This window comes from Alnus glutinosa, chromosome 8, assembly GCF_958979055.1.
Source record: "Alnus glutinosa chromosome 8, dhAlnGlut1.1, whole genome shotgun sequence".
NCBI classification, from domain to species: domain Eukaryota; kingdom Viridiplantae; phylum Streptophyta; class Magnoliopsida; order Fagales; family Betulaceae; genus Alnus; species Alnus glutinosa.
In genome coordinates this window covers 9,214,115-9,238,145 of record NC_084893.1, presented here as the reverse complement: position 1 = coordinate 9,238,145, position 24,031 = coordinate 9,214,115, and the positions used below count along the sequence as shown (strand labels likewise).

General features: G+C 39.6%; 1 protein-coding gene across 1 annotated transcript; it reads right to left on the bottom strand.

Annotated features, from left to right (window-relative positions):
* Positions 1 to 20,099: 20,099 nt before the first annotated feature.
* Positions 20,100 to 21,905, bottom strand: LOC133874994 (transcription termination factor MTERF15, mitochondrial). Its single transcript, XM_062312959.1, has one exon. It carries the CDS (start codon positions 21,887 to 21,889, stop codon positions 20,519 to 20,521), a length of 1,371 nt encoding a protein of 456 aa, XP_062168943.1. The 5' UTR covers positions 21,890 to 21,905; the 3' UTR covers positions 20,100 to 20,518.
* Between the last annotated feature and the right edge of the window lie 2,126 nt (positions 21,906 to 24,031).

Below are 24,031 nucleotides of genomic sequence, written 5' to 3'. Positions count from 1 at the left end.
ATCCGAGAGAAAATCACGTGAAAGAGCTCCTTGGTCGATTTTAATCCAGGGTCTGTTCAGACGGGGTTGATATGACATCTGGATGCATGCATTTTAAGTTGCAGTCTCGATTTTTGGACGGCCGTCCGGACGAAATAAGTAAACGTCTGGATGCGCGCACATTTGATGCCGCGATGACTAGTGCGGCAGCCGTCCAGACGCTAGTTCGTATTGTCCGGATGCCAAAGACAAAAATTCCACTTTTAGGATTTTTGAGTGTTTTCTACGCATCCACTTACATTTTCTAAGCATCTAATTAATCCTATTCGTTTATCCTCTAGATTTTACTCTTAAAATGTTATTTAATATTTGGGACGTTACATCCCTCCCTCCTTATAGAAATTTCGCCCACGAAATTTGAATGTTAAGTTACTATATACTTATGTGATCAAGCATTTAATTCAAATATTAGCATGGAAATAATATAAATCCAATGTTAATACCTGAGTTTACTCAAATAGTCAGGGGTACATCTCTCGCATCTGCTATTCAAGTTCCCATGAAGCTTCCTCAACTCTGTGATTCCGTCATAGGACTTTCACAAGAGGGATGGTTTTAGTTCTCAGTCGTTGATCCTTGAGATCCAACACTTGCACAGGCATCACCTTGTATGTCAAGTTCAGCTGAATATCAAGAGGCTCGTAGCTTATCACGTGCAATGGATCACGAACACACCTTCATAGCTGAGAGACGTGGAATACGTCATGGACGCCCTCCAAATTTTGAGGCATTTCAATCTTGTAAGCAAGTGGGCTCACACGTTTCAACACTTGGAACGGTCTAACATACCTTGGACTAAGCTTTCCCTTGTTGCCAAATCGCCACACATTCCTAATTGGTGACACCTTGAGGTATACAAAGTCACCAACCATGAACTCCAACTTGCGGCGATGCTTGTCTGCATAACTTTTGTTAACACTAGGTGGAAAACATCCAGTTCGAATAAGTTCAATCTTCTCTTGAATCATGTACTAATTAAAAGTTTACTGATCGTTTCACACCAACTTCATGCCAAATGAAGTGGAGTTCCACATTTGTACCCGTATAACGTTACGCACAGTAAAGTGCTAATAGTTGTAAGCTACCATCACAGGTATACATAACTAGTGGTGGATATCGTGACCAACTCTAAGAATTCCCACACGCATATCTTAGGCATGTCCTTGAGTGTCTAAATAAATCTCTCGGATTTGCCATCCGTTTGAGGAAGGTACGTTGCGCTAAAGTTCCAAATACACCTTGAGTCTATCTCGCCATCACTAGATTTTCTACATAGTGCATTAGTCATGACATTGGCTCAAGTTGCATGTTAGAACATCTTGCTACCAAGATCTTCCTGTACTTCAAGCCGTCAACATTACTTCATATTTTAGTCTGTCAAAGCGGTGATGTATTGAGACTTGGCTGATATGTGTGGAATTCACGCACTTCACCATAGAGATAGTGCCAGCACATTGTTAGGGCATAAACAACTGCCACTAACTCCAAGTCATGAGTAGGACTGCGCTCTTCATGATTCTCGATTGTCAAGTAGCATAGGTCATAGTCCGACCTCGTTGCATAAGGACTCATCCTAGTCCCATGTCGCGTTGCATCTGTACAACATACCCAACAGATTTTGTGGGCAATATTAGCACAGGGGCAATGAGTGGCCCCAACTACCCGGAGAATCCTATAGTGAACCTCCGATAAAACTTTGCTAGACCTCAGAAACTTCAGGCTTCCCGAACGTTTGTTGGTCTACTCATATTCATCCACTTCCTGCATTTAGCTAAGACAACCACGAATCTATTCTGGTTCACAATTAGAACCAAGATGAACACTACTACAACTGAAGTCCACACGCCATGAGTTTGGCAAACAATCTTCTTTTCTCTCTGACACTTCCGTTACTATATCTAAGTGATTATTATGTTCAACAATATTAATCAAGTAGATTGATATGCCTTCGTTGAACACCATTATGAAGGAGTCCAAGTACTCATGGAATACTTGAGTCATCAGGTCCACGAATACCGATGATATACTAGTCAACCTGATTGGTACCACCAAAATCCACAATGGCCATTCCATGCTCGGGTCATTGACCCTGGCACTCCTTTTCTTTTGCACCTAGAGTCAATGGCACCTCAAAAGAAGATCAAGCTCCGAGAATATCGAAGCTCCCTAAAGTTGACTGAACAAGTCGTCAATTCTCACTAAGGAACACTCATCCTAGATCGCCACTTGGTTTATTACTCAATAATCTATGCATAGTCACATAGACCGTAACTATAGCAAAAACATCCGGATAGTGAGACGTTACCGAAGTGTTTTCCCACTTAAACTCAATTTTGGGCTTGGCTTGGACTTAAGCTAGACATGTTAGTATACACTCTCGAACACTCACTATTGTGAAACATCGAAGAAAGGTAGTGAAATGGCTTGCCTATGAGACCATGGGACTCAAACTCTCACACCAAGGAGTCAAAATGCAACTCCCGACTCACGACAATCTGTACTTGTTCTATACTTTGATAGTCAACCCATTCCCGGTCAACATCAAAGTGCTAACAGGTGGAGCACTTGTGCTTGACATACCAAACACTGATATTGGACATACAAAACACTAAAACTAAGCATGCTCAATACTGAAGCTAAGCATGCAAAACACTAGAGTTTAACACCAACACTAAAGCTCACCATGCTAACACTGCTAGCTTTGTTGGTAGAGTCTTTCTTTTACAACTATTGGAAAATTGTCCTTATGTTTCCTATTGGTTTCAGCATCTCCAATAAGAGTGGTCACGCATATTTTTCGTTCTTAGGGTACGACGCTTAGCATGCAAACTATACGAATGCATATGAGACAAGGATGGGCAACAATTTAATCAAACCAAATGCACGCAATGCTACAAAATAAAGGTATTATACCTATGGCAGCATTGGCGGCGTTTGCACCAATTTCAACATTGCCCGGTAAGGGTGTGTGCACTCTTACTGGCACAGTTTATCCAAATTGAAGGTTGCCAGCTTGAGACTCTTAGAGTCTAGCGGTGATCCATTCGCATTTTCTAGCAAAATGGCCCATTAGGCCACACTTGTAACACGTTAGAGATGTTCTCCATTGACATTCAATTGGGTGTGCATTCTCACACAAACCGCACTTTGCAACATGGGGCTGTTTTGACTCATAGCAGTTGGTATGAGGCATTGCTTTACGAAGTGGCTAGGTGATGAGTGCCAAATATTGTATATTTGGACCCCTAAATTTGCATTTGTTAAACCTTTAGCTTTGTTATTTTCTGATTTCTTGGTTAGTTTTGGTGTTTTAATGTTTTGCAGGTCATTGATAAAAAATGATGAAATTTATGTGAAATTGCAAATTTGGAGAGAATAATATTTTGTCTAATGAAATACACGTACATAAGACCCAAGACCCACCGAACTACTCAATCCTTTCCAAGAATTACAGCACCCTAACTTCCAAAACTGAGGAGACCAAAGACACGTTTTCCTTAGAATCCATGTGGCATCATATTGATGTATTTGTTTTAACTTAGCAACACATGTTGTCTAGAGAAGTGGAGCATTGAACAAACAAGAAGGATTCTTTCCATATTGGCAGTAATGTGGAACATGGGTTGTGATCTAGCAGCAACCAAAGAAGACCTAAGACGTGGTGCAGTGCCATGCAAACCTGTAGCACTGAATCAAAAGACACCAAGACATGCATGATTTCTTTCCTTGAGAGTAATAGGAGACACATACGTTCTGCTAAAGGAAGGACAGCTCTTCATGCGTTGCTCTCTAGGACGTGCGGCAAAAACATGGAAAGAATAATCTTCTTTCCAAAGCTGGCAGCACCAAAAATCATGCATGTGGAGCAGACCTGCGGCACCAAATCATGTAAAGACACATTTTTCTTTCAGCAAGGCAGCACTTTGTTCTCTCTATAGCAAAGACACTAATTCTTTCCAAAAAAAGAGACAAGCACGTTAGTTCTATACCTGGACAGACTTCTTTCCAAAATGGACCACTAGGTTTGCGACACCGAAAGCATAACCCCAATCTGAACAAACACACACCAAAGTGCATCTGTCCACACTTGATACAGTGCGGAACGCTGATATTGTCTTCGATCTCGGAGGCTTCCCCGGAAAATAAATATTGACTTTTAAATAACCAAGTGTGTGCTCGTGTGCAACAAAATATCTTAAATGCGGAAAATAAAATAGAAAAGATATTTGTTGATAAAGTGGAAACTTTGTGAAGAGAAAAAACACTCCGGGGTAGCCAAACCCAGGAAATCCACTATCCAAAGACAAAGCAAGTTACAAAGTACTCGTACTCACAAAACCTATTGCAGTAGTCATACCTTTAACTATAACACTAAGCCCATCATGAACGCTTCCCAATCAAGTCTCCTACTTAAAGGGGTCTTTGATAGAATCCTTTACCTTAGGGCCGACCCCTAAGATAGACTTCACACGAACAAGGTAGCACACACCGGCAAAGGCTAGAGAGCTAGCAGATCTTCAATTCTCCCTAAACACCCTCTCTAAGCACTATGAAATTCTATACCGAATTCTTAAGAAAACACATGCCTAGATGCCTCTATTTATAAGCTTCAAAAAACCTAATTCTACTCAAAATTGAAGTCCTCTGGGCAGCGTCTAGACGGCAAGCAAAGGGCGTCTGGACTGTCAACTGTTTCTGTGTCTGAAAGGAATTCTGAAATTTCTCGAATTTCTGGCGACCGTTCGGATGGTACTCTCTTTCCGTCCGAACGGTGGTCTAGCTGGAAGTTTCTATTGGACGTCTACAATTTCATTTTGTATTAATTTTTCTTAGCTTTCCAATGACACCAATTTCGTCTCAATCTGATACTTGAGCAGAGAGTTATGATAAAAACATTAAGATGTGTGCAGAAATCTTCCTGGAAATCTAAAAACGTCCGGACGGTTGCTGTTTCCCGATCAGTGTCTAAACGTGAAATCCAATTTCTACTCGGACTCTAAATTGCGTCCAGACGATATAACCACATCGTCCGGACGGATGCACTTGAACCCTGGAATCTTCTCGAACTCTGAAGAACGTCCAAATGTGTTGCCAAGTCGTCCAGACGGTTGCAACATTGCACTATTCGAAGCTTCTAGACATTGATGGGATCCAGACGGTATTGCCACCTCGTCTGGACATATACGGGAACTTGGGTCCAACTGTTCTGACTTGGAAACTGCATAGAATCTTCCTTGAACACTTGAAATAGCCTTCTTGAAGCTTGTGACACTGCAACTTGTTATAATGAGGCTCTTTTCGTATTAGAAACATAAACTCTAAATACTGTGAAGATTTTGAAATATACGGCATCCCTATTAAAGCAGCAACATTACATAACAGTGATTTTGTCAAACAGAATGTAGCCAATACAAAATACTAACATCCCCTTTTCAAGGAGTCTGGGATCACAGCCATAAGATGGTCTCTTTGACGGAGGGAAAGCAGGAGCTCCCAATGGCAGTGATTGCTTCCTACCCGCATAGTCCACAACCAATGATTCAACACCTCCATCAATTACAGTTGGATTGCACCCGTAGGTGTTGAACCGTGTATGGCCGGTTGTTTCATCGCGCATGCCCTGTCTAGGGATAGCGGCCATCAAACTCATCATGAATTGTGCGGCATTGGCCCAAAACAGTAACGACTCACCCCCAATAACACAATATTGTCCGCTTTTGGCTCCCCTGAACCAGACTTCCCAGAAGGTCACCCATCCTAGTACTACTCTTGCACAAGCGAGCTTAACTGCGGAGTTCTGATAGGTTCACGACCACCACGACTTTAAAACGCGTTGTGTCAAGAAGGGTGTGTTTATACATATAAGCACATCCACATTTTCAGGCGATGTGAGACGTCACAATCACCCCCTCTTAGGACCCAACATTCCCGCTGGCGACCCTCATGGGATCACCCCATTCTTGGCGTCCCAACAAGTGCTCGCTGGCGACCCTTATGGGCTTGTGCACGCTTCCCCCATCTCAGGCTAGGCAATGGCTTTTATACCATTTGTAACGACCCACCCCCAATGACACAATATTGTTCGCTTTTGGCTCCCCCGAACCAAACTTTCCAGAAGGTCACCCATCCTGGTACTACTTTCACAGAAGCATGCTTAAATGCATAATTCTGATAGGTTCATGACTATCACAGCTTTAAAACGCGTTATGTAAAGAAGAGTTCGTTTATACATATAAGCACATCCACATTCCCAAGCGATGTGGGACGTCACAAAAACTTAACCGTGTCAGGCATGGGTGGAGGAGGAGAAGAAGGTGGTGGAGATAGAGGTGGCATAGCTCCATCCCAATCATGCACCAATTCCTTGCTCACACGTCAGTAAGGTCTTGGTCTACACGGCATGGCTCTGGGCAATCACATTGAAGTTAGTCTACAATGCGAGAATGGAAGAGATGCCACATAAACAGACATGGATTTTATCGAATGTATCACATGGACTATGCAATGCACACAAGAGTTTTATTTAAGCTTTTCCTACATTTGTTGTAAGCTTTTAGAGTTCCTAAGGCTCTTTTGTTACAATAAGACTCTAACTCAACCCTCAACTTCCTCTTTCCGCTTTTCCTAACATCCATAGAACTAACTGCTCTGATACTATTATCTGTGACGACCCTTTTTTTTTTTTTTTGAAAACATAAATGAGTCATCACAGTGGCACGACTACATGTCACTCAGCCAACATACTGTACACATTCCATAACACCTACCTGATAATCAGAGTTACATCTAAGCAGCGGATAACACATAATAACATTATCAACATAGCGAAAGGTACATCTATAAACAACATTTGATTACAGCAAAAGAGCCAATAATATGTCTATCTGTTTAAAGCTTCTACATGGCTATTAAATTCATACTAAAAGACTGGCTCACAAATACAAGTGTCATAAGCGACATGAGCCACAAACAGGGACTACTAAAAGGCGGACAACCCATGGTCCAACCATTACGACTGTCACGTCGGGCTTCAGTCTTAATATCCCAAGCACTATCCTACAGTGTCATCCATTAGATTCACTGAACCTCCAGTCAAAGCATCAAAGTCTGTATGGTCGTGGGGTTAACCACATCTGTACAGGTGAAAGTATGAGTTCACCACCTCAGTAATAAATTACCGAGGCCTCAGTGGTATAAGACTCACTATAGAATAAACAAAGTACACACAAATACAAGATTCAATAATATCATTCTCAAATCATTATGTCCACACACCAACACATCATCAAATACAAGTCACATTCTTACAGATTATCATTAATCCCAAAACCAGTACCCATGTGTGCTAGAAGTAGTATCTATGGATTTACCAACACCGTAGCTAGAAGCAACTACTCTAAACTTACACATAGAATACAAGAATATCAACTCACAAAAGCTAGAAGCCACATACCCTAGGCTTACCTTGTATAACACTGCCCGTAAAGCCACATACCCGCAGGGTAAACAACGCACAAGTGTTAGAGCCACGTACCTTAGGCTTACCTTGTATAACTTTGCTCGTAAAGCCACATACCCGCAGGGCAAACAACACACAAGTGCTAAAGCCATGTACCCTAGGCTTACCTCGTATAACTCCGCCCGTAAAGCCACATACCCGCAGGCAAACAACACACAAGTGCTAGAGTCATGTACCCTAGGCTTACCCTGTATAACACCACCTGTAAAGCCACATACCCGCAGGGCAAACAACATACAAGTGCTAGAGCCATGTACCCTAGACTTACCTTGTATAATATTGCCCGTAAAGCCACATACCCGCAGGGCAAACAACACACCGCCCGTAAAGCCACATACCCACAGGGCAAACAACACACAAGTGCTAAAGCCACGTACCCTAGGCTTACCCTATTTGCTAAGTACTCATAACAATCATTATCACAAGTCTCATATTCAAATTCCAACAACCACAACTCAATCACATTATTCTCAATCATCTTCCTTTCAACACATACCACAATTCAACTACGTATATATATATATATATATATATATATATATATATATATATATATATATATATATCCAACATCATGTTATTCCATCCCCAACAATTTCAACATGTCAATTTCAACCATCTCAACATCAACGTATCATCATAATTCTCGATTCAACAATTCACAATTCAATCACCAAATATATTTTCATATTCCTAATTCTCAATTCAACAATTCACAATTCAATCACAAATATATTTTTATATTCCTAATTCTCAATTCAACAATTCACAATTCAATCATAAATATATTTTCATCAAAATTCTTCATAGTCATAAATGTAACCAAACAAAGCAATATTTAAACCTAAAGTTCCTAGGGTTCTTTAATGAGTAAAATACTCACCTTAGACCATTTGCACATCAATTCCAATGACTCAAAGTTCAATTCGCAATGCGCCACTAAAACACAATACAATGCATTAATTTAGTTTCATTTTTATTAATTGCACTAAGTAGCATTTTGACTCGCTCAAAGGCTATGTCATAAATTGCCCATAAAATTCTAGGGTTTCTAAACACATACCCACAATTTAAAAATGCCAATCTAACCACAATAATATTAATCCATAGGTATTCACTTAGGGTTAATCACATAAAACATTACTTAAATAATATACCCGAAAGTTAGGGTTTAGAGAAATCTTACCCAAAGTTCACCAAACCAAAATCCGAGGTTTGGGTAGCCTCAAGCAACCCCCTAATAGCCAAACACCTAAAGAACAATAGGATTAAACTCACATTTATAAGATTTTACTCAAAAATTCAAAAATATGAATTTAGCGATTTACCTCAAAACGATCAGTCAAAACATAGATCTACACGCGTAGATCACGTTTCCGAAGTCAGATTTGAGTTTGGACTGATAGATTTCCGTAGATCACAATTTTGGGGTGAAAAACCGAGAGAGAGTGGAGGAAATCTGGGAGAAAATCACGTGAAAGAGCTCCCCGGTCAATTTTAATCCAGGGTCCATCCGGACGGGGTTGATATGCCGTCCAGACGAGCGCATTTTAAGTCGTGGTCCCGCTTTTTGGACAATCGTCCAGACGGAATAAGTAAACGTCCGGACTCTCACACATTTGATGCCGCGATGACTAGTGAGGCGGCCGTCCGGACAGTAGTTCGTACCGTCCAGATGCCGGAGACAGAAATTCCACTTTTAGGATTTCTGAGTGTTTTCTACGCGTCCACTTGCATTTTCTAAGCATTTAATCAATCCTATTCGTTTATCCTCTAGATTTTACTCTTAAATTGTTATTTAATATTCGGGGCATTGCACTTGCACTCTATGTGTTTCCCTTTCTTATGGTTTCTTGGTTCCTTGGATTGTACAACCGCTCCACTGTTTTCAAAAAATAACGTAATAAGAGACTGCTCCATCCTCATAACACCAAGATCCATCAAGAATTTTATGAGCCAAATATCTTCCTTTGCCACTTCACAAGCTGCAACATATTCAGCTTCTATAGTGGAATCAGCAATGCAAGATTTAAAACTCCTTCAATTAATGGCTCCATCGGCTAGGGTAAAGACATACCCTGAGGAGGATCTTTAGGGATCATGATCAAACTGGAATTCAGAATTTGTCTAACCAGTGGCTATCAAATCTCCACTATGATAGACAAGCATATAATTCCTTGTTCTCCTAAGATACTTGAGAATATGCTTAATTATTACCCAATGTAGTGGTCTAGAATTTGAATAATACCTGCTGACCATGACGACTACAAAACTAATATTTGGTCTAGTACATAGAATTGCATACATGAGGCTTCCCATCGTTGAAGCATAAGGAACTGTTCTCATATACTATAACGCCTCGTCTTATGCACAAGTCACCACTGGAAAATATTTGAATTTTCCACATGACGCTACTACTATTACCTTATAATATCGTAGTAGAAATATGCTATTTTTTTTTTCTTTGGAGTCTCAAGGACACGGACATCAACCGAGTCAATTGTTGCTATACAGAAATATGACACCAAGCAAACACATGGTCACCATCATAGTGATAGTTTTTCACAGCGGGACAAATTAAGTGAGCGAACCACCGCTCATCGACTCATCTCTCACCAAGAAAATTCATCAAACCCACCTGTTACAAAACCTCTACCCCTAAACTCATTCCATCATCCACCCAAATTCTGCATAACATAGCAATGGCTACCAACAAGGAAAAAATTGAAAAATTATAGGCAAATTTTCAAGAGGTCCTTCAATGCACCGAAGCCCATCCTTGGTTGAATAGGGTGAACCAATATTTAGAATTTCAACAAACACCCGATGGACAAATAGTCACGTTGACGGCTTTTCACCTTGAGGGAGAAGCCAACTAGTGGGGGCAATGGATGCAAAAGACATATCGAATTAAAAGGAAAGAAATTATCTGGAGCATCTTCGAACATGAAGTGGTTGTGCATTTTAGTCCAACTAAACATGAAGATTATGATGAATCCTTATCTAGAATTCAACAGTGAGGGTCTCTGGGTGATTATCAAGCTGAGTTTGAAAAACTTGCTAATCGAGTAGAGGACTGGTCACAAAAGGCGCTTGTGGAGACTTTCTTGGGCGGATTGAAGGAAGAAATTCTAGAGGGAATCCGGATGTTCAAACTAAAAACATTGCGAGAGACTATTGAGCTCGCACGTATGCAGGATGATCATTTGAATCGGACTCGACAAAGCTACCACACTGAATTGAACCACTAGTTCGTGAGAGGGAATCGAGAGACGCCACAAACAAACTCCCAATCATGCGACCTAGCCCTATCACTCAATTTAAACGATTGACATAGGATGAGATGCAAAAGCAACGAGAGAAAGGGCTCTATTTCAATTGCAACAAAAGGTTCACCCATGGACATTGATTCCAACGTCCACAAGTTTTCTTGATTGAAGGAGGCACGGTTGAAGAGTCCCTGTGGGAGGTGGAGACTAAGCATGAGCGAAAAGGGCAAGATTAATGATAGAAGTGGTAACTGAAACAACCTTATATGATGAAGAAGCCATATAGAAGTAGAAAACGAAACAACCTTATTTGATGAAGAAGACATAACCGAAGAGGAGTCTATTAAGAATTGCACGCTAGCTAGTTTGTTTAGGACTCTTTATCTCTTATGATTTGAATGTATTAGTTGTGTTGAGATTAAAGTTGTAATAGAATTGTAGTACTTTGCTTATTTAAAGAAGCTTAATTATACAAACTCTTCATAGAGGAATTATATCAAACACTTGTGGTCTATCCTTCCCAAAAGGAGCTCTCTATTTCCTTGAATGTTGATCTTGGTTCATCATATTAAAACTTTAATTATCATCTACAACAAATCTTTGAATTTTTTTCCATTCTAATTCTCTTATGAAGTTATTTCTAAGTATAGAGGGATTACATGTTGAAGGCCAGTGCAAAGTGGTTAAATTCCAACCAATCTAAGCTTATCATTTTATCTACTTCACTCTTACACAAATACTTTGTTAGCAAATCTCTCAGGATCTTGGTATGTTAAATGCATTGTTGTTCCATAGTTTAATATGTAATCATCTGTACAATTATATGCTTAGTGTGCATTTTTGCATCTGAGTCTCAATCAAATAATCATAATTAATAGAGCTATAAATCTTCCCATAAGCATTGAAGCTCCATTGCCTTAGTTGCAGTGAGCTCCCTCAAGTTACAAGAGAGAATCAAAACATAAATTTACGAACATGGTATCCACTCATGCTAGCTCTCTGAGTCTCTGTGTGTGTGGTTCAGTTTTCACATGCACAAGAAGAGTCTATACAATTGTTGGTTTGTCTCTACATGTAGATTTTAAGAGTTGTAGTGTTTGCATCTAGATTTTAGGAGTTGTAGGGTTTGTCTGGTAAACGATTTTTTAGTGGAATATTTGTTTGAATTGTAGTAAGAAGTGATTGATGTGATATAAAATAAAAATCAAAATAAAAAGTTTGAAAATTTTTTGTAAAGAAAAATGAAAAAGTTGTGTTTTTTAATGAAACTTTTTTTTTTTTTTTTTTTTTTAAAATAAGGGGAAACTTCACAAAAGGGTACCCAACTACAGCGCTTTTTCAATTAAGGATTCTAATGTAGCAAAACGTTCAATCGAGTGTATGAATTTATCAAAATCGTTCAATGTAGGGTATTCTGTCACCCTCCATTCTAAATTGATGACGGAACCCAAAACACGTGCGTTTCACGTGATATTTTAGCCTCGAACTACCACTTTTGCCCCTCATCTAAACGTTCGGATTTTTTAAACTTAAGAACAATCGGCCAAAAAAAATCACAACTCGAAGCATCTAGTCCCTTGAACACAACTCACCCAATACCTTCTTGCGACTAAAAAACCTAATCAGGTGCATTCTGTTCTAAATCAATTCGGCTTTCGGCTGTATACAGAAGTGAAATACACAAAGGGTTGAGAAAGGTAATGTACCGAACTTATGTTTTAGTTTATTTATATAACTGTAACCCTAATCTGTCAAAGTTTACTATTTTGTTAATGGGTTAGTGGAATCCGGTTCAGTTATGTGATTTTTGCATGTTAATAACATCATGTTTGTAGTTGATTGGGTTTTCACATACTTTTCCGATTATGTGGTTGATTTTGTTTGGGTACCATGTTTAGCGCCACTGTCAACATCTAGTTTTGTTTTTATGTTAGTGAAAAAGATATATTTTTTATGTTTTGTGGTCCCTCATGTTGCTGGTTTGTTGTGAGTATCTTGTTTGGGGTGTGTTATGTTAGTGTTGCAAGCATATGGGTCGGGAAGACTGTGCAATGTACTGGTCTGAATTTTGTATACTCTTGTGGTCCCATGGGTCTTTTTGATGACTGTGCAATGTGCTGGTTTGTTTTTGTCTGTGATGAAGTGGTCCCAATGACTTTATTTAGTGACTGGAATATTGTAGTGTTTTATTTGGGATAAATTATTTACTCTTGTGGTCCCAATGTGTTGTATTCGTTTCTTTTTGTCTGCTCATTGAATTTTCAATTTCATTTTCATTTTTTTTTTGTCAATTTGTAGGACACATAATGTTTAATGAATGTCTTATGTTTGAGGTGCACCACAGAGGTCGGTTTAATAGGGAAAATGGGGTAGCCTATGTTGGTGGGGATGTAACAAATTACCCTGAGCCTATATGACAAAGATGAGATATCATTTTTTGAGGTGGAGACTATAGTTAAGTGCTATGGGTATAGTCCTAGTGACCTAATTTATTACAGAATACCTAACAAGAGTCTAGATGAAAGGCTACGGCTTCAGTCTTCTGACCATGATGTCATTGAAATGGTGGGGCACCATAATGGCTATGGAGTAGTAGAGCTATATGTGGTTGGGTTTATTTTGTATGATGTAGCTGTAGATTTACCTGAAGGAGAGGAAAGTGTTGATGAGGAATATGAAGAAGAATATGAGAGAAATACTGTATATAGGAGAGATCCATTTTGGAATGAGGTTCTAAGTGATGACTCCGATGCCTTAGAAGTAAATGCTGATACAAGGTATGGAGAGACAGGAGCTTCTGTCGAAGGAGAAGATGTAGGAGTAGATCAAGAGTTTGTAGGAGAACCATCACATGCAGGAGAAGAAGAGTTGGAAGCAGAAGTAGCAGTAGCTTTAGCTGCAGCTGAAGATGAAGCTGCACAAGGTATGGGTAAGGGTAAGGGTAATGGTGTGGTTGAGGGTGAGGATAAGCCTGTTTCCGATGTGTCTCGGAGTGATATACTGATCAGTCCTGATAATACTAGTGGAAATGATGAGCCGGATTCTTCAAAAAGGCCGTGTGTCACCAATAGGGTGCCATTTTCAAAATCTGATTTTGAGAAGCCGACTCTACAGAAAGGTAATACTTTTGATAGTGTGTATGATTTCAAAAAAGCCATTAAACAAGCCAATATATTGAAGGGGAAGGACTTGGTTTACCAAAAGAATTCTAAATCGAAAGTAGTTGCTGTGTGTGGAGAGAAGAATTGTAAATATAGGGTTTATGGAAGACAGTTGAAGGGTGAGGCCACATTCATGCTGATTTCGCTTAGGCCCAAACATACATGTGCCCGGAAATACAAGAATCATTTGATTACTTCCAAGTGGATTGCTGAGTGTTGCTTGTACAGATTTAGAGATCAACCGAACATGCCTGTAGAAGTCCTGAAGAAGAAGGTGAAGAAGAAATGGAATGTTGAAATCCACCCTAGTACCCTGTATAGGGCTAGGAAGAGGGCACAAGAGGTGATTTATGGGAAGTTGGGTGAGTAGTACCATCGTCTATGGGACTATTGCACGACAATTAGAAGCACAAATGTGGGAAGTTGTGTTCTTTTGATGGTTGAGGGACCTATGCCCGAAATGCCATGTAGATTCCAAAGGATGTACATATCCTTGGCAGCAATGAAAAATGGCTTCAGGGATGGGTGTAGGCCTGTGATAGGCCTTGATGCATTTTTCTTGAAGGGGGTTTAAAAGGGGCAGTTAATGGCAGCTATTGGAAGGGATGCCAATAATAACATGTATCCAATATCCATGGCAGTTGTAGAGGCAGAGACCAAGGATAGCTGGTCATGGTTTCTTGAGGCACTATTAGCTGATCTTGGCCCCAGTGGTGTACTTAGATGGACTTTTATTTCAGATAGGCAGAAGGTATCTTTTCACTTATGCTTTTTATGCTGGACATTTCATTCTAGATTATGTGGTATTTTTCTATGTGTTTGATTTGCTTTTCATGTGTGTAGGGTCTTGTACCAAGTCTTATGGAGGTGTGCACTAATGCTGAGCATCGGATATGTGTACGGCACTTGTACGCCAATTTTTGAAATGACGGTCACCGGGGGGTGTTACTGAAGGACTTGCTGTGGAGAGCTATTGCATCTTACACACAGAATGAGTTCTATGCTGTAATGGAAGAGCTTAAAGGCCTTAATCCGTCAGCATATGAGTACCTTTCGAAGGTTGACCCTGCAACTTGGTGTAGGGGATGGTTCAACACATATGCAAAGTGTGACCTCTTACACAACAATTTGGCCGAGTGCTTCAATTCTTGGATCACCAAGTTTAGAGATAAGACCATACTGGCAATGTTGGAAGGCATTAGGACAAGCTTGATGAGAGGGTACCAAAGGAAAAAAGAAATTATAGCTGCGATAGAAGGCAATGTTGGGCCAAAAATTAAGGAGAAGTTGGAGATAGAGGAAGATGAGGCCGGACATTGTACGCGAACATTTGCTAGTGATGGTTTATTTGAGGTCGAGTGTAGGGGTAGAAGGTATGCTGTGAATTTAGCTGCCAAGACATGTGGGTGCAAAAAGTGGGATGTTTCTGGTATCCCATGTGCTCATGACATCTCATCAATATGGCATGGTGGAGGCAACCCTGAGGATTATCTGAGTCCACACTTTGGCAAGGAGATGTACCTAAAGGCATACACACCCATCATCTACCATGTACCTAGTGAGGAGCAGTGGGCTAGGACAAATCAACCCATCATTGAACCACCTAAGGCAAGGGCATCTTCGAGAAGACCTAAAAAACTGAGGAACAAAGGGGCTGATGAGACCTTAAATCCCTACACAGTTAGAAAGGGTGGTACGAAGAACCAATGTAGGATGTGCAAAAAGTATGGTCACAATACTAGAACATGCACTGCGAGGATGCGACATGATGAAAGATAAGAACGTAGGTGGAATTTCTATAGAACACATGCAGCAGATCTAGACTGCAATCATGACAGGGTAAGTGTTTCCTGTGTTATATTTATGACTGCAAACTTGTATGTTATTCAATGTTGTTTACTAACTAGTTTATTCGCTTTTGTTTGTAGTTGGGTGGTTCTTCTAGTGCCCCATCTGTGGTCCAATCTACTGCATCAATGCCAAGTGCCCCATCCAGTGCCCCATGTGTTGGTAATCCTACGCACCCAATAGGAAGTAGGGGTCAAAAAAGGAGAAGAGAAGAGGGTTCAAGGAGTGCGTCTGGACAAGGTCAGGGAAGGGGTGCAAGCAGTGCATCTACACAAAGTCGAGGTCAAAGGAGTACAAAAGGAAGGGGTACAAGCAGTGAAGGGGAAGGACAAGGTCAGGGTAAAGGCATTGCAACTGCACAAGGTAGGGGTCAAAAGAGCAATCTCGGGTTGGCCACCAGGACAAGAATATCTGGCAAGTTGAGAACTTCTGTTTTACAAACAGGAATGCACAAGAGCAAAGGAAAACTCCTTGTCAATTTCACTGGAAACCCTGCTGGACCACCGAAAGTTCCAGGGGGTGGACCAGCATGCTCATGGGGTCCTCCCAAAAGTGCAACTGGTATCACTTTTAGAGTTGCTCCCCCTGATTTCGACATGCACAATTTGGTTGCTGCATCCACTGCCATTCCTCAACCGGAAGTACAAGGAGTTGCAAAGAAGAATGACAAAGGGAAGAAAAAGATGTGGAGAGTCTGAACAATATTTATTTTGTTATGTTAAATTGTGATGAACATGGTTTATTATTATGTTAACATATGTTAAAATGTAATGAACAAGTTTGCTAGTTATGTTATGTTATGTTATGTTAAAGTGTGATGAACATGGTTTATTATCAATAATGAAGTTAAAGTGTGATGATTTATGGAAAGTTAAAGTGTGATGATTTATGTTAAAGTAGTTGGTTATGCAGATTATGGTATGGAAGTATTTGGTTGTGCAGGATTGTGGTCGAATTTGGAACAAATTTTGGTACCAAGTATTTATTGTATAACTTGGTACCAAATTTGGTTATGCTACCCACTTGCAACCATTGTTGTAAATTGATTAGGCAGGTTATGGTATCAAGTGGATTTGTACAGGTTATGGTATCATTGTGGTGGATTTACTATCCATTTTGTAAATTTGGTACCAAATTTGCAACAAAATTTGATACCAATTTTGGAAGAGCCTATTTACTGCCCCTTTGCAGATTTGGTACCAAATTTGGTATGCCAAGTGCCCAAGTTTGGTACCAAAGGAAAAAAGAAGTGCAAAATGTTAATGCTCAAGCATATAAGGATTGTGGTCAAATTTGGTACCAAAGTTGGTACCATATTTGCTTATGCCCATTTGCTGCCCACTTGCAACCATTGCTCATAATTGAATTGTGCATAATGAATTACCATACCAAGCACCATACAATGTCAACAACATCAATATTAACAATAACATTACAGAATCTTGCACTACAAAATGTTCAGAGCATTACAAAATACAACAACATTAGCATCTGATCAACAACAAAATTGATCAATTGATCATGAAACAATTGATCAATTGTTTCATTGCAACATCATTCTTGATGGAAGAAACTCTCTGCTATACGAAGGATATACCAACAACCACATCAACATCACCCATGAACAGACCAATGCAATTTGGTACTTCCTCTCTACTGACCGAAACTTATCTTTTTGTCTAAGTAGTTTGAATTTGTATTTCTCAGCTTCAGCCCTGCATTTCTCAACTTCATTCTTGTATTTTCCAACTTCATCCAACCTATTTATTCGACTCAATTCATGTTCGGCCTTCAGTGCCTGCATATTCTCGTGCCAATCTCTCAATCTCGACACAACTCTCTGACCGTAGACGCAGATTTCAGGATCACGCCATTTAAACTAATCACATGTCACCTCTGGTTTCTGAATAATCGGAAATAAAATAAAATCAACCCATTTCACGATAAGTCAGAGATAGAACCCTAAAGGAAAAAATTTGGTGAAAATCAAAAGGAAAAACTTTTGGGAAAATCTCTTACCTTGTAATCTACACACAAAAAAATTCTCCAAGCAAAATTACTTAAGGTGACATCCAAGATGATGATGTCTTTCCACATTTGCATACTGGACCGTTCGATCTGGACTCTGTCGACTCACTGTCGAACATAGGCTCCATTTCACCCCGGTGCCGTAACTGCACAAATGGGTCTCCTTCAGAAACGAAAATAGGAGTGAAGTTTAGGAGGATAATGGCCAAGAATAAAAACCCACATTTTCACGATGCTGTTGGACGAAAGTGTTTAAGCCCGATCTCTCTAGTTCGACTGCTGTGTTGCGTTGGGAGGGAAGAAGAGTGTGTTTTGAGTTCGAGTATAACGGGTCTTTTGATCGTTTAGATGAGGGGCAAAAGTGGTAGTTCGAGGCTAAAATATCACGTGAAACGCACGTGTTTTGGGTTCCGTCATCGATTTAGAACGGAGGGTGACAAAATACCCTACATTGAACGGTTTTGATAAATTCATACATTCGATTGAACGTTTTGTTATATTAGTACCCTTAATTAAAAAAAGTGCAATAGTTGGGTACCCTTTTGTAAAGTTTTCCCTTTAAATAATAATAAAAAAATTATTGATGTGATATAAAAAATATGAATGTTTTAACTTGACTTTTATGAAAAAAAAAATAGAGTGGTTTGCCAAACAATGCCGTATTTGATTGATGTGCAACAACTGGGCGATATAAGGAGACGAAATTTTTTTAAAAAATAAAATAAAATAAAATAAAAAAATAAAAAAATTTAAGGGAGTAAAAAAAAGAATGATTTTAAAAGAATTATAGAAGTATTTAAAAAAATTGAAAGAACAGTTTGGGGCTTGATTGGCTTTCCCGTTCTTGAGGACTTACTGACCGGTAGGTTTTATGAAATAGTGTCAAGTGCATTTCAGACAACCTAACCTAACGGTTATGTCTGAGAAAGGAGACGGCGGCTGCAAGAAGTGCTAGGGTTTGAGAAAAGAAGAAAAAAAAAAGGCTTGCGAAATGCTTGGGGATAGAAGAATCTGGAAGGGTACGTGGCAGTCTTTCATGAAGTCAAGCAGAAGTTGGGATTACAGCTGGTGGGCAATCCGGTGCGTTTTGGAGGAGCTGATATCACGCACGTTGCTGTTACACAGGAACGTGCGTGGGCCTGAAATTCAGGCCGAATTTGTTAGCTGTCATTTTAGTGTGGGCTTTAAGTAGCTTTTTGTAGAGCTTTGTAAAGACCGTTGAGAGCTTTATCCTCTTTTGTTTCTTTGTGACTTTGGAAGAAATAGGTCTGAGCAATTGATTCCATTCAATATAGCTACTGCATTCTATTCAATCATCATTCATATATACACTTCTATCCATTCATTTACATATCCATCCATCCATCCATCCATCCATTCCATCCAGAATTACAGTAAAAGAAATTAAGTTCTTTACAAATAGATAGATCTTTTAAAAGCCTTTTAGAGGTGTCGATGATCCATGCCCATGACAAGAGCCAATGCCAACGCCATATGTTCCATCTTTCGACTTGGCTTAGACTACAAGTTTAAGCAAATTTTTGCATGGGATTTCACAAAGACAAGTAGACGCCTCTACCTCTGCCTCCTCCACCACCTCTGGATTTAATAAAGATACACCACATCTTTTCTTTATGTTTGGAAACATTTTTCAGTTTTGAAAAATCACAAATATTTTTATATTTTTATTTAATAATATTAACTTATAAAAATTAATTTTTATTCACAGTATATAAATATTAATATAAAAAATTAAAATAAAAAATCAACTTAATAATTTGAGTTTCAACAATGATATGGCAAAGCCCGTCGATGGTTCGAGAGTAACCCAATGGTGGTTCAACAATCGTTCGACAGTGGCTCAATGGTGGTCTGGTGTTGCCAAAGGGTGGCCCAGTGGTGGTTCGACGGTGACTCAGTAATGGGCATTGGCCCGGGGGGTGACTCGATGGTGATCTATGAGGGGCTCGATGGTGGTCCGGGAATGGCTCGGTGGTAGTCTAATGGTGGCTTGGTGCTGGCTTAGTGGTGGTCCAACAATTTGAAAAAAAATAAACTCAAACTTGAAAAATAATTTACGAAATTTGAAAATGGAAATCATTTTCAGAAGCTAAAAGAAATGTTTTTGATCAAACTGAGAATATTTTCGATTTGACTATTATTTTCGATTGCACCAAACATCGAAAAATATGAAAAAATATTTTCCAAAAAATATTTTAAACCTAAAACATACCGGGCCTAAATCAAATATAACATACATGAATGATGATTAGTACAAGTCAGAAATGCGTCCCGTAAAACTTTGCACCAAATTTTACGCTGATTGACAGCCTCCTTGGCATAAAGAAAGTAGAGGTAAGAGATCAGAACAGCAGAACAGGAGGTAGATTCATCACATTCTAGTTTCTATGACAACTAGGAGCCTGAACAATCAGCAACATTGGGGAAAGCAGCAGGCAATTTAGCTCCACGTATAGTTTACTTCAAAGTTTGCTTCCTCTAGTCCCTCATTCGACCAATGAAACAGCAGCCCTTCATTTAGCTTTCTTTATCATGCACCAGAAGAGCAATAATCATGCCACCATTGAGACTGCAACAAAAACAACCCACTCGGTACACTCTTTTCAATTCAGATAGCAACGAGTGATTCATAATCAGGACAGCGATTCCACGAAGCATTTCATGTTTTCCAGATCTTCTTTGGATTCTGAATGCCTTTGTGGTTTAAAGAGCTTCCACAGACCAGTTGGATGCCGGCTTTTCACTTCAACATCGCCCGAAAATCTACCAAACATTCTTTCACACTCCGGATATGGCTTGACATAAAGATTGTAAAACCTAAGCCTACTTGGCTTTATCAAATCCCTCAACCCCACCTCAAAACCAAGCCCACCTTTTGCTCTCAAATACTCAATCACATTGTACCTAGGAACAATCTGTTTTTCAAAGTTTACACCCAAATACTCAGGAACATCAACCAAACTGCCAACATTCACTTTCATCCTATGCACCAAAAACTCAATCTTCTTCTCAATGTTCTCTATCTCATATACAATCAACCTTGGCTCTTTCCACAGCACCTTAAAGGCTTCTCTACGAATCAACCCATGTTTGCATAAGCAGTCAACTCTCAGTTTCACTTCAAACCCAGCTCTAAATGCTCCTCCGATCAAAATCTTCTCCTTGATCGGTTGCCGGCATTTCAAAGTCCTCAGCAATTCCAAACACCGCGAAAGTTCCCCCAATTCCATCCCAAGAATTCTCGGTTCCCTAACAATCTCTTTCCTTACCAAATCCTCACTAAACCCCAAATCCCCAAACTCAAAAAGTAATGGCTTTAACCTTTCTTCCACCCCAAATCCTAAAACAATAGGAAACGAACAAAAAATCCAATCAATTTCATTCCTTTCAATCCCAATTTCCATAAAAAATACAATTCTCCTATGAATTTCCTTCTTATCCATCATAATTACTCTAGGAAAACCCTCCAAAACCTTACTGACAGTCCCATCACTAAACCCTAAACCCCTCAAAACCTCCACATTCCTAGAAAAACTATATGGGTCTAACTGAAACCTCCTAGCAAGTTCGAGCACATTCCTAATTATTACGGGGGAACCGCTCAAGAACTCCAATTCTAGGAATCCCATTTCCCATTTTCTGAGAAATTCAAATTCCAAGACCCCAGGACAGTCACATATCAACGAAACCAAAGATTTCTGTGGAATTTTGAGTTTTAAGAGAATACCCAGAGACTTTTCAATCTGCCGCGAATTGGAATTCAGCAAAAATTTGTTTTTTGCGAGGAAATTGTGGAGTTGAGATGACGGGAAGCCGTACCTCTGGAGGAGATTGGCGAGGGAAATCTGTTTCCTGTAATGGGATTGCTGGGAGAATTCTGAAGGGATTGGGGTTGAGGAATTGAAGGTTGTGAAAAATAATTGGGTTTTGTGTATTGGGATAATTGGTGATCGTTTGGGAGTCGATGTGAGCCGATGGAGCGTGCTTCGGGTTACAACCCTCATGGCGACTGGACCCAACCAGTAGTTTGCCGTTTGGGAGTTGTTCTTCTATACGTGGGACAAGAACTCTTGTCCCACGTGGCAAGTTTACTTTATTTTTTTTGTTCTAAAAAAAAATCAAAATCAAAATCAAAAACCGCTCACGACAGTTCACCTCTCACCGCTGACCAGGAGCGCCAACCACCGTCATTCTCTCTCTACGGTCTCTCTCTCTCTCTATCTCTCTCTCTGGTTGGAAGATGCTTGTTTTTGTTGTGTTTTTTCTCTCTCTACAGCCGGTCACTGCTTGTTTTTGTTTTGATAAAAAATTTTTGTTATTTTTGTTGTCTTTTTTTGTTCTTCAAGATGCTCGCCGGGTGTTCGACAAAATGTCTGAAACGAATATGGATGCTCTGTTTTGGTACATTTCGTCACTGTTGAGACGATTCTCTGCTGTTTAGCAATGCTAGGGCATGTTGTTTAGCAATGTTAGGGCATAAATTCATTGATGGATGACGATTTTCTGTTGTTCTTCACTGAAGTAGTGGTTCTGTTTTTCACCATGGAGGTATCTGTTTTTCACCAATTATTTTCTTTGCAATTCTATTTTCTGGTGAAATTTTTTTTGTTGGTTAGCTAGAAGTAGTAATTTTGTTATTCAATGGAAGCAAAGAGGCAGAATACCCACATCCTTTCTTGTGCAAAAGCAACGATATGGAAGGAACAACTCCATGGCTTGATGCTCAAGTTGTTGTTTGTGTGTTCTTGCAATCTCATCATGCAAATCATGGTTCCCCACTGCACCTAAGAGATAAAAATTTGAATGAAAAATAACCTACAAGATTGGATTGTTTTAACACTTAACGACAGTTTCCTAGGTGAGAATATATATAAGTGGTCAATGTAAGTGTGTGTTTTTGTTTGCTATTTTGTTTTATGTTCTAAAGAAAAATAAATGAACAAATAATATAGACTACAACTCCACTTATTATCTAATGCGTTCCTTGTCTCGTTCTTTCTTTTCTTTTTCTGTACTTTTAATGTTTTCATTGCGTAATTCTACTTTTAATGTTTTCACTATCATGACTTTGATATGACAGTGAAAAAAAATCTAACATAACCTAAAGAAAATGAACTTACGAAATTCAAAACGACCTTAATTTAGTGAATTTAATTATATATATATATATATATATAAAGGGAATAACTGTATCTGCATATGCAAACAACACGAAAATGCAAGGTTTGGACTATTCGATTTCGGGTCATAATCGGGTTAGGCAACCCGATTATGACTCGATTAGAATCGTGTCTGGTAGGTCAACCCATGGGTTGAGCCGCTAACACTATTATAACTCGAGTATTTTTTTTTAAAAAAAAAAAAATAGCACTTCGAAACAAAACCCCTAGCCCTTCACACTGTTCACAATTCACTGTTCTTCAGGCCCTTCACTTCCGGGTTCACACTCACGGGTCACAGCTTCACGCGGCTTCACTTCACAGTTCACCATTAATGTTGTCGTTGTCCAACACGAACCCACAAAACCCACCACTTTTCTCGCAAATGCTGCAGTTGGCGGCCTTCCATTTCAGCCCAAACCCATTTCTCAGGACCCCTCTAATCTCATCACTCTCACCCCCATAAGCTTCAGCGGGTGCTACCACCCGAGTCGTGCAGCCCTTTGATACGTCCCCCAGTTTCGGGTCGTCTTCAGACAGGGCCACAACGTTTTCCCCATCACAACCGGCATAAGATTGTAAATCACTGTGAAGTAGCGAAGAATTGCTGCAATTATAAAGCAGGTTTAGTTTGCTTTGTTTTGGCACTAGCTCAAATCGGACAAGAGAAGAGGGTATTTTTTTTATTAAAGGAAAACAACCGGTGTTTGAATTATAAAAGGTAGCGATTGAGACGCGAAGTGTCGAGTTTTGGTAGAAAATTTTGTGGATGGTGTAGTTGCTGTCGCCCATGACGGTGTAGTTGTTAAATTAAACAGGTTCATCGGGTCGCGTAGGATAATCCGAATAATAATTGGGTTGCTCAGGTTCGAGTTAGTGCTAAACGTGTTGGCGGGTCAGTCGGGTTGACCCAAACTCGACTCATTTACTCGAATTGCCAAGTCTAGATATAATTTTTCAAAGATTTAGGTATGAGTATTTTTGTGA